Source organism: Aedes aegypti, chromosome 2, assembly GCF_002204515.2.
Source record: "Aedes aegypti strain LVP_AGWG chromosome 2, AaegL5.0 Primary Assembly, whole genome shotgun sequence".
NCBI classification, from domain to species: domain Eukaryota; kingdom Metazoa; phylum Arthropoda; class Insecta; order Diptera; family Culicidae; genus Aedes; species Aedes aegypti.
In genome coordinates, this window is record NC_035108.1 from 111080834 (window position 1) to 111094411 (window position 13578).

Below are 13578 nucleotides of genomic sequence, written 5' to 3' on the forward strand. Positions count from 1 at the left end.
CACATTTCTGCAAAATATCCCAAGTTCCAGTGATATTTCATAGATTTCGCTAAGATTGCATTTATGATATCTGTTTAGAATATCTTCATCAATTCACACAGTAATTTCCCCACTGATTTCTTAGTAAGGTACCGTGGGGCAAGTGGGTAATGGAATTCGCATAGTTGAGATTCTTCAAATTCTAGAGACTTTGAATTGAAACAAATAAGGTCGTGTATATTTTTTAGCTTGACTCCCACCAAATATAAGCAGCATGCTGAAATTGGTTTTTATGAAAAATTAAAGAAAAAAATACAGAAAAAGTTTTTGAAAAATGTCTCCTTACTTTTCACTTGCCCCAAAAATGGGGCAATTGAAAAGTTTACCGTTTTGAACAATAATTTGAAAAACAAACAGTTATATTCACGATTTCTATTAGCTTTAACATTTGTTAAGGCTTCCCAATGAACAATAACATAAGTAACATGTAAACAAAGAAAATGTTATTCTTTTCACTTGAATTTTCTTCTGTTCAGTTATGTTAGTTGAAATGATTCGACAACATTATAACTGCAACATTTCCAATGTTAGTTCTTACATTATAGGACAGCAAATGCATTTCTGCTCTGTAGAATTTCCACCGCTCGTTATTTGTTTTTGAGAAAGTCGAATATGACGTCGGATAACTCTTCGGGAGAAATCAAACGGAATCCTTTAATAACGTATTTAGAATCTATTTTATGTGGATAGACCTACACCCAATTTTTATGTTTTGAACTAGCTTACATAGACATTCCACGAGATTTCCGTGTGTTCTCTAATATTGCAACTTTTCAGTCAACGTCTTCCTTTTAATTGGCTGCCCGAAGCAGACATATTAATATTGTAATGTTTAGCAACATCTTTTAGAGAAGTTTCATGATTTCTAATAGCTTTTAACGCTTCAGTATAGTGTTTCTTGAATTATCAGCACGTTATGTTTTTCTATGATAAAGGCGAACCATGGTTACTTATGGCTACTTAAAGAGAAAACTCAAATTCAATCTCTAATGATAAACTTTTCACTTGCCCCACCTGATAAGAAAATTGACAGTGTTTAAATTTAGTTATTTTTAGGTCTACGTCGAATTAATTCTTAAACTTTTTTTATTGCAGTTTGAAACTGTCACAGAGGACAACTAAGAATTGGTTCAGGAAATTATTTTCCGCAACTTTTTTCCACTGAAAATATTAGAATGAGATTGTGCGCCGCCAACTTGTTACGGAGTAACAGTTGACAGGTTAACAATTTTTCGCTCTATAATGCAAAAATGGCTGAAAAATCTCAGAAATCTGTTACCTATCGTAATGTTCTCAATGGCCTCAAAGGTTTACGCATGATTTTAAAACGTTAATTCACATATTCAGTAAAATATATCAATTGTTTTCACTTACCCCATTTACCCACTTACCCCGCGGTACCTTATTTCATTCAAAATTGTAGTTCAGCATTTCTTTGAGATTTCATCCAGGAATCTATCTAAAAATGCCTTCAGAAGTGACGCCTTAGATTCCTCTTAAGACTCCTTCCTCCCTAGAAATTCTTTGACAGATTTCCCAATAATCTTGGGAATCATCAAGATTTTTTTTTTGGAGAAATTAAAAATCCAGAAGGTATCTAAAAAAAATCATATAATCTCTAACAATACTACTGACTCTGAAAAAAAAAATTGCCTAACTCCTGAGGATGTCCTGCTAGATTCTAGATGAACTGAAAAATATTGAAAAACTTGTCCATCGAGTGCGGAACAATATCCTGTAGGATTAGCTGAAGGAGTTGCTTGAAAAACATCGAACAAAATCCTTGGAAAAATTTCAGTATGAATGATTAGAATAGTGCTGTAGTATTTGCTGGTGCAAAATCCTGAATGAAATTTTGAAAAATTGAGAAGAAATTACTCAAGAATTGTTTGTAAAAACTGAAGGAGTAATTCGTGTATAAAATGGTCGGTGTTCAGACAGACTGGACCAAGGGTTTTTTAATGACTTCGAGAAAACTTGCTTTAAGCATTTGTAATAACAAAATATGTGCATTTTTTACTGTAAAAATGGAACAAATCTATTTGATGATACATCTGCGTCAATATAGCATCGGAAAATTCAACATCGATGGAGCACTTGACTTATCTTTTCAAGGCCTATCATCTAGTCCGGTCTGTCTAAACACCGACCAAATGTTGGGGAAATTTCTAGGATTAACAATCTGGAGGGACTTAATAATTCTCGAATTCATTGAGGAGTTTCTGGAAGAGTCCTTGATAGATTTCCTGCAATAATTCCAGGGTAGTTTTGGAACAGTTCCTGAGACAAACCGGGAATGAATTCATAGAAGAACCCATATGGAAATCACTGGAAGAATGATTGGACACAACGGCGAAGTAACTCTTTGGAGAATTCTTGTACGATTTCTTAGGAGAATTCCTTTTTTTTCTACTAAACTAACTAAAAGCAATTCGGTCGACAGACTTTTACAAATTTAAGCAATCTCGCCGATGTGGTGGTTTTATGTACTGACGAATTAGTTAGATTTTCTTTGTAGGATACAATTTACTTTATCTCAAGGACAGTACAATTAGCATCAGATTACGATGTTTAACTTGCTATCTATTTACAATTGATATTTACGTTAGTCTTCATTACCAACACTAGAAGATAGACAAACAGACATACCACTGAAGAAATTTCCATCCATTAACGCTTGAAATATCACTTCAAATTACGCCATGTTACGCCATGCTCACCAGTCACCAGGTGCTGATGTTGTAAACTGTGCGATGGATTTTAATCTTCGCGAACGCTCCTAATTTCGCTCACTGACATTTTAAACATGTTTTGGGAAAGAATTTTTTTGACTACTATTTTGAATAATTCCTATTTCACATAGAGACGTTAAGTGGAAATTTCGTCAGTATAACTAACGTCTGTTTAGCTGGAGGAGGGATTTTTTGTTTAAAAATGTTTCGCATAATGGACATTTGACATAATGAGAATTATATGCTTTCTTTAAAATGCTACCTTGTATGAAGAATCAGGGAAAATTTCTGAGCAATCCATGTGGAGGTAGTTGCGTTCGTTTTTCTGAAGCAAAAAAAAAAAAGAAAAATGGAAAGAATTCCATAAAATGATTAAATAAATTTCAAAACAAAAATTTCCAAAGTTTTTTTTGAAGAATTTTAGAAAATATTCTGGAGAATAATAACATAATACTTCCAAAAAATGTTCTACTAGTTTCTATTAGACTTCAGCCAGAAATAGCTGCACAGGTCCCTGAAAGATGTTTTTTCATTGATTCCTCCAGGGATCATCCCGAAATATCTCCAGGAATGTGTCCATAGATTTCTCAGCCAAATTTTTATGTGATATCTGACTGAAATTCTTCCATGGATTATCATGTTTATTTGCTTTAAAGTCCTTCTTAGATCTGCCTACAAAAACTCAGATCAAAAAAGTCAAAATTATTTTCTTCTTCGATTTCTCCAGGATTTTCTTCGAGGAATACTCCTTCCTATAAGTACTTAATAATTCCACAGAAACGTTTTCAGTGATTCTTCCAAAAAGTCACAATAGTCCCAAATGATATTTCTAGAAATGCTTCCAATATTATCAATAAAAATATATCCCGAGATTTTGTCAGGAAATTTTTAACTTCAAGAATCACCCCGACAAACCGTTTCTGACTTATATAACATAGTTCGAACATTATCATGGAATTTTCACATAGTCCCTTCTACAGAACTGGTAGCGACTGAGTGTCTTGAAGATAGGTACTTAAAAGACTTCTTGCATGAAAAGAGACCAAACAGAAATCATGACAACGAAATGAAACCAAACAGGTACTAGGAGATAGGAGAATGATTCTTCATCGAATCATACCAGACATTTTTCTAAGAATATTTCCAAGACCTACTCGTAAAATTACAAATGAAACTACTGTATGTATATTTCTCATGGGATTACATTGGGTGATACATTCAGCCTTTCGATCGGTCGCCTTTTATGATTTCAGTCATGAAAAATCCTATTGTATGTTGTTTGAATCGTAATCGCTTTTTACAGGTGGCGACGACGGTTTCTTCCACATTTGGGATCTTCGCAACTTCCAGTCGAAATCGACGGTGGCCACGTTCAAGCACCACACCAATCACATAACGACCATCGAGTGGCACCCCAAGGAATCGACCATTCTGGCCACCGGAGGAGACGACGATCAGATCGCTTTGTGGGACCTTTCGGTGGAACGTGACGACGAAGAGGAACGAGCGGACCCGCAGCTTAAGGACCTACCGCCGCAGTTGCTGTTCATTCACCAGGGCCAAACGGAAATCAAGGAACTGCATTGGCACCCGCAGCTCAAGGGTGTCCTGTTCTCGACGGCACACAGTGGGTTCAACGTTGTCCGAACGATCAGTGTATAGGTTGGGAGATTCTTTTCTACGTTCTTCAATTTGAAGACGATGTCACATTTAATAAGATTTAATACAATTCAAAAATAAAAGTTATCAGAGGAACTTACCTGTAGAGTTTACTCGTCTTCTTCTGGGCCTTTTATTTCTCCTTGTTGTAACATTGAGAGATTCACTAGGTGCCGCATGGTTGGTCGACCGTGTGGGCAATTCTGCAAAGGAATGAAAATCCTCTAGTTACAATCATGGTGCTCGCTCCACAGACCGTCGTTATCAGAAAGAAAAATCTTTATCAAATCTGTTTTAAATGTGTTTGCTTCTGCAAGCCTGGAGCGTCTGTACTCAATGTTAGGAGCGGCTCACAACAGCGTCTGTTTCCCATGTCAGGGGCGGCTGATCATCTTCCTTGTGCCGGAGAAGGACTCTAAGCTGAACTGCGCACTATGGCCCTCCGAACATTTATGGGGAATGGTCCTCCGGAAATCTAATCTATCCTGGTAGTGATCGTAAATGAAAAGTCCTATGAATTCTTGCAGGGTTTCTTGGAAAATATCCTTTTTACAAAAACTGGAATAAACCTTTGTGGATTTAATTTCTGTAATGTCTCTGGAAGTTCTCTATAATAGCAACTGGAGAATTCCGTTAAAGGAAAATATATGGATAAAATCCTAGGATAATCCTTGGAAAACAAAACAACGAAGAAATCCCAGAGCAAATTACTGGAGGTAGTAGCGTTGAAGTGCTCAAGGTTTTCCTGGAGCAAATTAGGGAGAAATTACTCTAAGCGTTCTTTGCAAAATCGCTGGAAGATTTTGTTTTGAGAATTAATAAAGAAATGTCTAGAAAAATGTGGAAAGATTCCTGAAAATATTCCAGAGAAATCGCTGATTCCTGAATCATCATTTTGGTTGAAACAAAAACTTTAGAGGCCTTTCATTAAAATCAGAGATTTTTAAGAGATTTGCATTAAAATGGAGACCAGATCTCTAAAAAGAGACCTGCTACCAGCTCTGACTTCTAAAAAGTTACGCTAGAGTTAAAATGGTAAACTGATGATTTGTTTGATCATGAGCAATGCTTAGGCAGAATTTGAGCCAAATCACAGACATTAGAATTCTAGTTACAACACCCAAACATCCAATCAGTCCAACTTACCCACGGTTGTTCAATTTCGCCCATGTGACTAACCAGCCGTCGCATCTCCGCCTTCGATAGCGCCTTGCCAATCATGACCGACTTCCGGCACGCCCTGGAGGCAAACATCGCTCGCACCCTCGACGGTCTGCACACCGAATTCGGAGCGTCCTGCAACATGAAGATCAATTCGTCGATGTCCTCCTTGCCGAACTCCCAATTCTTGCTGAAAGGCTTCGCCACCAGTTTGACCTTCCTGGTCGGTTCCGCCGACCCATCGATCTCGAACTTGAACCCATTCATTTCGAATATTTCCAGATTGTCCATCAGGATCATCTCGTTGACGGCCGTCAGCTCCAGCTGCTGGGGAACGACCAGTTTCTGGTTCTGCAGAACCGTAGTCCGCTGGAGATCTTCAAAGTTGTACTTCTCGTCCGTGGCATGCTGATCGATGATGAACAGATCCTGCTCGAGCCGTGCGATGATGAACCCCAGATTGAACTGGCCGATGATTTCCATCTGGGCGAATCGGTCCTTGGAGATTTCGGTCTGGAGCTCATCTTCGGCGGCGCGGTTGTTGGACGGATTGATTTTGCTCTTGAACTTGAGTCGACTTAGAGAGGTGTTGCGAACTGCTTCATCCGACTGCGTTAGTTTTTGTTCTTCATCTATCAGAGTCTTCAACGAGGATATGTCGATATCTAAACACTTCTTCGTGGAAGGCCGGAAGGAATCTTCCTTGAACGATGGTTGGTCGATTTCGATTACTTCTGGTTTTCGATCCACGATGGGACTATCGAGTATTGGCTCTTTTTTGGGGCTCAAGACTGTTAGCTTTGGAGTGGGTTCAAAATCTTGAATGGTTTCGAAGATCAGTTTGGGTTTCGCCTCTTCAGGTTCCTCGTTGCGGCATCTGATGACATGTACATTTTGTTCCAGGGAATGTGAGGCTGGAAATAGACGTTTTACACATAAAGACGAACTGATTTAACTCAGATTTATGGAGATATGATTTTAACGAGAATGATGTAAGTGATTTTTAAACTAGTTATGGGCCCAGATCTAATCTGCTCTATCCTTGTCTTTGTTGTATTGTCCTGCCAGGAACCAGAAGTTTACCTTGCGAATGATCCGAAATAAATTCCGGGAGTATAACATGCAGACTCACCATCTGTTTACGGATTTCAAGGCAGCGTATAATTCAATGTTTTCACTGAGTTTTGGCAGATAGTGTCCGAACATGGTTCTCCGGCAAAACTAGTTAGGCTGATACGTGCGAGGCTGGATGGTTCGAAATCGTGTGTTTGGATTGCAGATGAGGTGGCATATAGGTATATAGGGTGCACACTTAATCGTAGAATTTCATTTCGGTAAACTTAATTGACGAAATCAGTCGGTAAAACGTATATTTACTGATATATCGTTCAATTTTGACAGATGAGCGATATTGACAGATGAAAATTGACGAAAATCGGTAGTTTACATAAACAACTGAGACTCGGTAATCTATTTTGCCACAACAATCAGCAAACAAATACTTTTACTGAATTTCGGCAAAGCGAATCTGTCAAAATCTTAAAACCAGAGCTACAGAAGCCAACATGTGTTCGGAATGTTTTGAAACTTTCTTGTAGACAGCGAATGGAGAGCGCCTGTATGTAAGTATTCACAAAATTTATTTCATAATTGTGCCTGTAAATTAATCGTTCAGTTAAGTCAGCAATAGTTAAAGCCTTTTTTTATTACATTTTTAGGAATATTCATTGGAACGTCTCACCCTCGAAGCGAAAATGGTCGTGCGGCTATTAAATATTTGCTTCAAACGGAAAAGCGCAACATTCCCCAAAGTGAGCGAAAAGTGAAATGTGGTGATGGCTCATATATTTGTGATACAATAATACTTTAACTCCAAATAAATTTGTTCATATTATTTAAATTTATGTGTAGTGTTTTTTCTTCTTTTCCTTCTTCCAATCGAGAAAAAAATAATCATTTGCCGGATTTCGGTAATAGTGTGCCGAGATTTTCGGCAATGGATTACCGATCTTTTCGTTAAATTTTGACAGCTGGGTTGATTTAGCATTTTACGGCACAATCGGTACTTCGAACTTTTACCGAGATTTTTGCCGAAATCTCAGCTGTTGGGTTCTCGGCAATTATTTTTGCCGGCCTCGGCGAAATAAATTAAGTGTGTAATCCTCTATTGGCACCGGCACACTTTCGAGGGTGAGACGTTCCAATGAATATTCCTAAAAATGTAATAAAAAAAGGCTTTAACTATTGCTGACTTAACTGAACGATTAATTTACAGGCACAATTATGAAATAAATTTTGTGAATACTTACATACAGGCGCTCTCCATTCGCTGTCTACAAGAAAGTTTCAAAACATTCCGAACACATGTTGGCTTCTGTAGCTCTGGTTTTAAGATTTTGACAGATTCGCTTTGCCGAAATTCAGTAAAAGTATTTGTTTGCTGATTGTTGTGGCAAAATAGATTACCGAGTCTCAGTTGTTTATGTAAACTACCGATTTTCGTCAATTTTCATCTGTCAATATCGCTCATCTGTCAAAATTGAACGATATATCAGTAAAAATACGTTTTACCGACTGATTTCGTCAATTAAGTTTACCGAAATGAAATTCTACGATTAAGTGTGAACCTAAGCATAAACATTCATAACGAAAAGTCTTAAAAGAGATTTGTTGACGTCAGTCGAAAGATTTCAACCTCTCTTCAAATTATTTTTTTAAGCATAAAATCGCCTGAGCCTCTATTGGAACACGTGTTCCATTAGTTGCGCTAGTATTCCAGTAGTAGCCGTTCGGTAATGATGTTCTTCTTCTTGACATTAACGTCCCCACTGGGACAGCTTAGTGTTCTTATGAGCACTTCCACAGTTATTAACTGAGAGCTTTCTATGCCAAAGTTGCCATGTTTTCATTCGTATATCGTGTGGCAGGTACGATTATACTCTATGCCCAGGGAAGTCAAGGAAATGTCCATTAGATCCTGGACCGACCGGGAATCAAACCTTCAGCATGGATTTGTTTTGTAGCCGCGGACTCTAACCACTCGGCTAAGGAAGACCCCTAATAGTTCGGTAATGATGCAAGGGATTTTAAACAAAATAATTTATTTTTCACATACGTTTAACATTTCTTCCTCGAAGCAGCGACTAAAATCGTTTTAAGAAGCGTAAAAAACATCTCTGGGACTTTTCTTCACTTTTATTCATCAATCTAAAGAACTGCTTCCATCAGTTGATCCAGTACTGGAACACGAAGGCAACTACTGGTGCAAGGAGATATTTTTTTGCGCAAACCTTATTATTTATACTTTTTTGATGAGAAGCTTTTTTGATAAAAAGCTGAAATTTGGCAAATCGACTAAACTAGAGGCGATCTATCCACCAAAAATAGCGCATGTTGTTTTTTATCGAAAAATGTACGTTTTATGCATTCCATAGTCCAACCTACTGGTGCATTACAGCCAATGGTACCGGCACCCTAGTGTTTGTATATTGTATAGATTTGAAGAAAGATCAGAGTAGTGATGATATAAGGTGAAGAGAATATACCGTAAGGACGCCATTCACCGCTAATTTAACAGCATTCAACATGTACCGAATAATATGTATAACAATGATTAAGTTTTGGGCTCACCGCTCATCATAAGTATGAGCCCCAATATACTATATTACTACCATTAGCTGGTTGTTATCTTTGTACTAGAATACGAAAACATATTAAACCATGGCAGATAAGAAGCATTTTTCGAACCACCATAAAGAAATTATTGGTAAGCTCTTGTTTACCGTCTTAAACAGCCTTAAATTATGTTTTATAAAAAAAAATCTATAATATACAATCATATGAATTTCACTCTAATACAATTCGTTTTGATATCAACATGTATCAGTTGATAACTTTTATTGTGAAAATATGTTTTTTAAGAAAATTCAATGATCGGTGAATGGGATGCATCGGGGAAGTCCAAGCATTCGTGTTCGTTTTTTTTTTGTCATTGTGGTTCCCGTTTCCGTTTGCGCGCAATTCTGGGCAGTGTATCAGAGAAGCCCAAGCAATCGTGTCCGGTTGGCGTTGTGTGAGTGCGAAAAGATATTCATGTTCAGTCGAGGATGGATTACAAACTGGTGAGCTCGTTTCATGCTTATGATTACTCATTTATACCGAGGCAACATTTTTTTTTTTTTTTTTTTTCAAACAAACAATGGATTGTTCGTCACTATAAGTGTCGGCATAAACCCTTATTCTGAATTAATTAACTTATTACGCGTGTTGAGTTAATTAATATACATAATATACATATACCTTTATTTTTTCGTCATAACCAAAAATAACCTTTGAATAGTTCGATATTTTGAATGTCGACATAATACAGGTTAACATTTTCTTAAGGCTTTTTGGTGCATCATCACAAAATGGCTTCTTCTAAAATCATTAACATATTGTTATGATAGTATTGGTATTTGCAGCATCGATGAAATATAACTGCTCATCAGCTGATTTTATGGATTATTTATACGAAAAAAAATGCTTCAGGTGGAACTTCAATATTTAATCACCACTCTCAGATACAACATTATCAATTTAGCGACAATATGCATGAGATTTATATTCTCAAAAAAAATCTCCGATCTTATGCCGCATTTCATTGCCTCACACAACTACACTTGTAAATAGAAGGTGCCTACCTTTTCCATTGTAATTCAGCGGCAAGCATTTGTGTATTGGATTCCATATTGCGTTCACTACACTTCCACTGAACATATCTTTCATTCACTTTCCTTAAAGAAACACATTTCCACCCGGATTTCAATATTTATAAAGTTTCATAACCCGCAACACTCAAAACTATTATGGCGGTGGGTTTCACTTGCTGCGAATCGACGCCACTGCCGCACACTGAGACATGCCTGTGTTTGTAGCCTAAAATATCTAACTTTTTTTCTGTTGTATTAATTTTCAGTGCGGAAAGGTTGGGCATAGCATAGAAACTTGAAACTCATGCTCATACGTTGTTTGTTTTTCGATTCGAGTTTATCAATTTGGACCATCCAAAATAATTGAATGTGAAGCTTTTGCGATGCGTCGGGACGCGTCTATCGTGTGTGCACAATCATCGCAATCGTTGAGCGCAGTGATGTCAGAGTTGCTATCTGTAAAATCATAGCATTTAATGTGAATTGATCACAAAAATCATTAAAATTTGATTAAATCAGTGATCTTGTGATGGAAAACTATTTGCAAAATAATAAGTTTTAATAATATGCAGCAAATGTTCCGAAAACAAGCATATAACAATAGACCATTTCCGTGAAAAATTTTTATTGGCTTATATGCTTTCTGTCAATTTACTGAACAAACTTTCCTAAGGAACCGATATGTTTTGAAGCCCTTAACTATTAGAAAACAATGAAAAACTTGCGGCACGTTAGTTTACTCCTCGGTCCCCTACAATTTGTTACACCTCGAAAAAATGCAGACCCCTTTTTCCCCTACACGGAGAAAACGGAAAACCCATATTTGAGTATTTTTTAACTTACTTTTGAGTTATTTTTCTCTCCCCATTTCATTCGCTCTTTCAATTGTTGTCAGAGAGCGAAGAGCAAAACAACCCAAAAACCGAACCTTTGTGCGTTACCTCAAATTTGAGTAAGTGGCATAGTACTGGAAGTTGAGTTATTTGATCTGCTGGTTGAGTGAAAAGAACTTAGCCAGTAGGTATTTTTTCGTATGGCTGCAAATGAAAACAACTTCTACCCCATCAACTCAAAATTAGGTTAACGCACGAACCCCCGGAATTGAGTGGAATGAACTCATTTTTGAGTAAGGTACCGCGGGGCAAGTGGGTAAATGGGGTAAGTGAAAACAATTGATATATTTAACTGAATATGTGAAATAACGTTTTGAATTCATGCGTAAACCTTTGAGACCATTGAGAACATTACGATAGGTAAGATATTTCAGAAAATTTTCAGCCATTATTGCATAATAGAGCGAAAAATTGTTAACCTGTCAACTGTTACTCCGTAACAAGTTGGCGGCGTACAATCTTATTTTAATATTTTCAGTGAAAAAAAGTTGCGGAAAATAATTTCCTGTACCACTTCTTAGTTGTCCTCTGTGACAGTTTCAAACTGCAATAAAAATAGTTCTAGAATTAATTCGACGTAGACCTAAAAATAACTAAATTTAAACACCGTCAATTTTCTTCTCAGGTGGGGCAAGTGAAAAGTTTATCATTAGAGATTGAATTTGTGTTTTCTCTTTAAGTAGCCATAAGTAAACATGGTTCGCAATTATCATAGAAAAACATAACGTGCTGATAATTCAAGAAACACTATACTCAAGCGTTAAAAGCTATTAGAAATCATGGAACTTCTCTAAAAAATGTTGCCAAACATTATAATATTAATATGTTTACTTCGGGCAGCCAATTAAAAGGAAGACGTTGACCGAAAAGTTGCAATATTAGAGAACACACGGAAATCTCGTGGAATGTCTATGTAAAGCTAGTTCAAAACATAAAAATAGGATATAGGTCTATCAACATAAAAAAGATTCTAAATACGTTATTGAAGGATTCCGTTTGATTTCTCCCGAAGAGTTATCCGACGTCATATCCGACTTTCTCAAAAACAAATAAAGAGCGGTGGGAATTATACAGAGCAGGAATGCAGTTGCTGCCCTATAATGTAAGAACTAACATTGGAAATGTTGTAGTTATAATGTTGTCGAATCATTTCAACTAACATAACTGAACAGAAGAAAATTCAAGTGAAAAGAATAACATTTTCTTTCTTTACATATTGCTTATGTTATTGTTCATTGGGAAGCCTTAACAAATGTTAAAGCTTATAGAAATCGTGGATATAACTGTTTGTTTTTGAATTTATTGTTCAAAACGGTAAACTTTTCACTTGCCCCACTTTTGGGGCAAGTGAAAAGTAAGGAGTCATTTTTCAAAAACTTTTTCTGTATTATTTTCTTCAATTTTTCATAAAAATCAATTTTAGCATGCTGCTTATATTTGGTGGGAGTCAAGCTAAAAAATATACACGACCTCATCTGTTTCAACTTAAAGTCTCTAGAATTTGAAGAATCTCAACTATGCGAATTCCATTACCCACTTGCCCCACGGTACCTTATTTCGTTTTCTCCGTGTATGGTTTTGCCCCCATGTTGTGGTGAATTTAAGATCAGCTGGCATGACCAGATGATTTTTGTTTATGTTTTCATTCATAATAATGGACGGTTTTGCTCCCTCCTTCCTTCACGGTTCCTGAAGTCTCGGTAAACACCGCGGAAACCACCTTCAACGCTTCGGTCGGTTATGACAACACCCGGCGAACACTACACGGTTCTGTAACGCAAGGATTGTAGTCGAAAGATACCTGATCTCTCTGTTTTGTGCTGACGAGGTTTGAATAAGCCTGAGGATTCCCGACATGAGGCAGCAACAGCTGCTAAAAAAATTCCCTTGCGTGGCTGTTGCTGCCTCAAGGCGGGAATCTTCCGGATCAACAGCCAACAAATAGATTTAGGCATTTGTCGGCTTGAATAGTAAAAAGTAGTCTCTAATAGAACTAGCGATACCGTACCTGTTGGGTGGATAAGAGATTTAGCTGTGTTCAACGAGCTGCTCGAACTTGGTTGCAACCACTTGCGAGTCAGCTTTTGGTGTTCATTGAGCCACTCCAACCTACTTCGAGTCGCTCGGGTTTGTGTTCATTGAGCCGAGTCCAACCAACTCCGAGTCGCTCAAACAGGTTGGAAGCTAGAGTCCGAGCTAGTTCAACCACACTGAACGAAATCTTCCACCATAGATTGAATGATTTTTGCCTCATCCGAGCCCCATACCTATTTTCAGACACATCCAAGATGATTTTCATCTTCGGTGAAATCATCTGTTTACAAATCGCGCTGTATGAAAATCATCCTTTATTGAGAATATTTTTATCCTTTGAAAAGATGCTTGAATTTGAATGATTTTCAT

At 37.2% G+C, this 13578-nt stretch overlaps 1 protein-coding gene across 2 annotated transcripts in view; it reads right to left on the reverse strand.

Annotated features, from left to right (window-relative positions):
* LOC5578399 (mismatch repair endonuclease PMS2) overlaps positions 1-13578 on the reverse strand; it is a 34064-nt gene that overhangs the window by 1196 nt on the left and 19290 nt on the right. Inside the window, exons 2-3 of one of the 2 annotated variants that reach the window (XM_021841943.1) lie at positions 5577-6505; positions 4532-4633 (exon numbers count right to left, since the gene is read on the reverse strand). In XM_021841943.1, the coding sequence (XP_021697635.1) occupies positions 4541-4633; positions 5577-6505 (1022 nt within the window). In that variant the 3' untranslated portion in view covers positions 4532-4540. The remainder of the gene's footprint in view (positions 1-4531; positions 4634-5576; positions 6506-13578) is intronic. The other variant, XM_021841942.1, reaches the window with a different exon arrangement.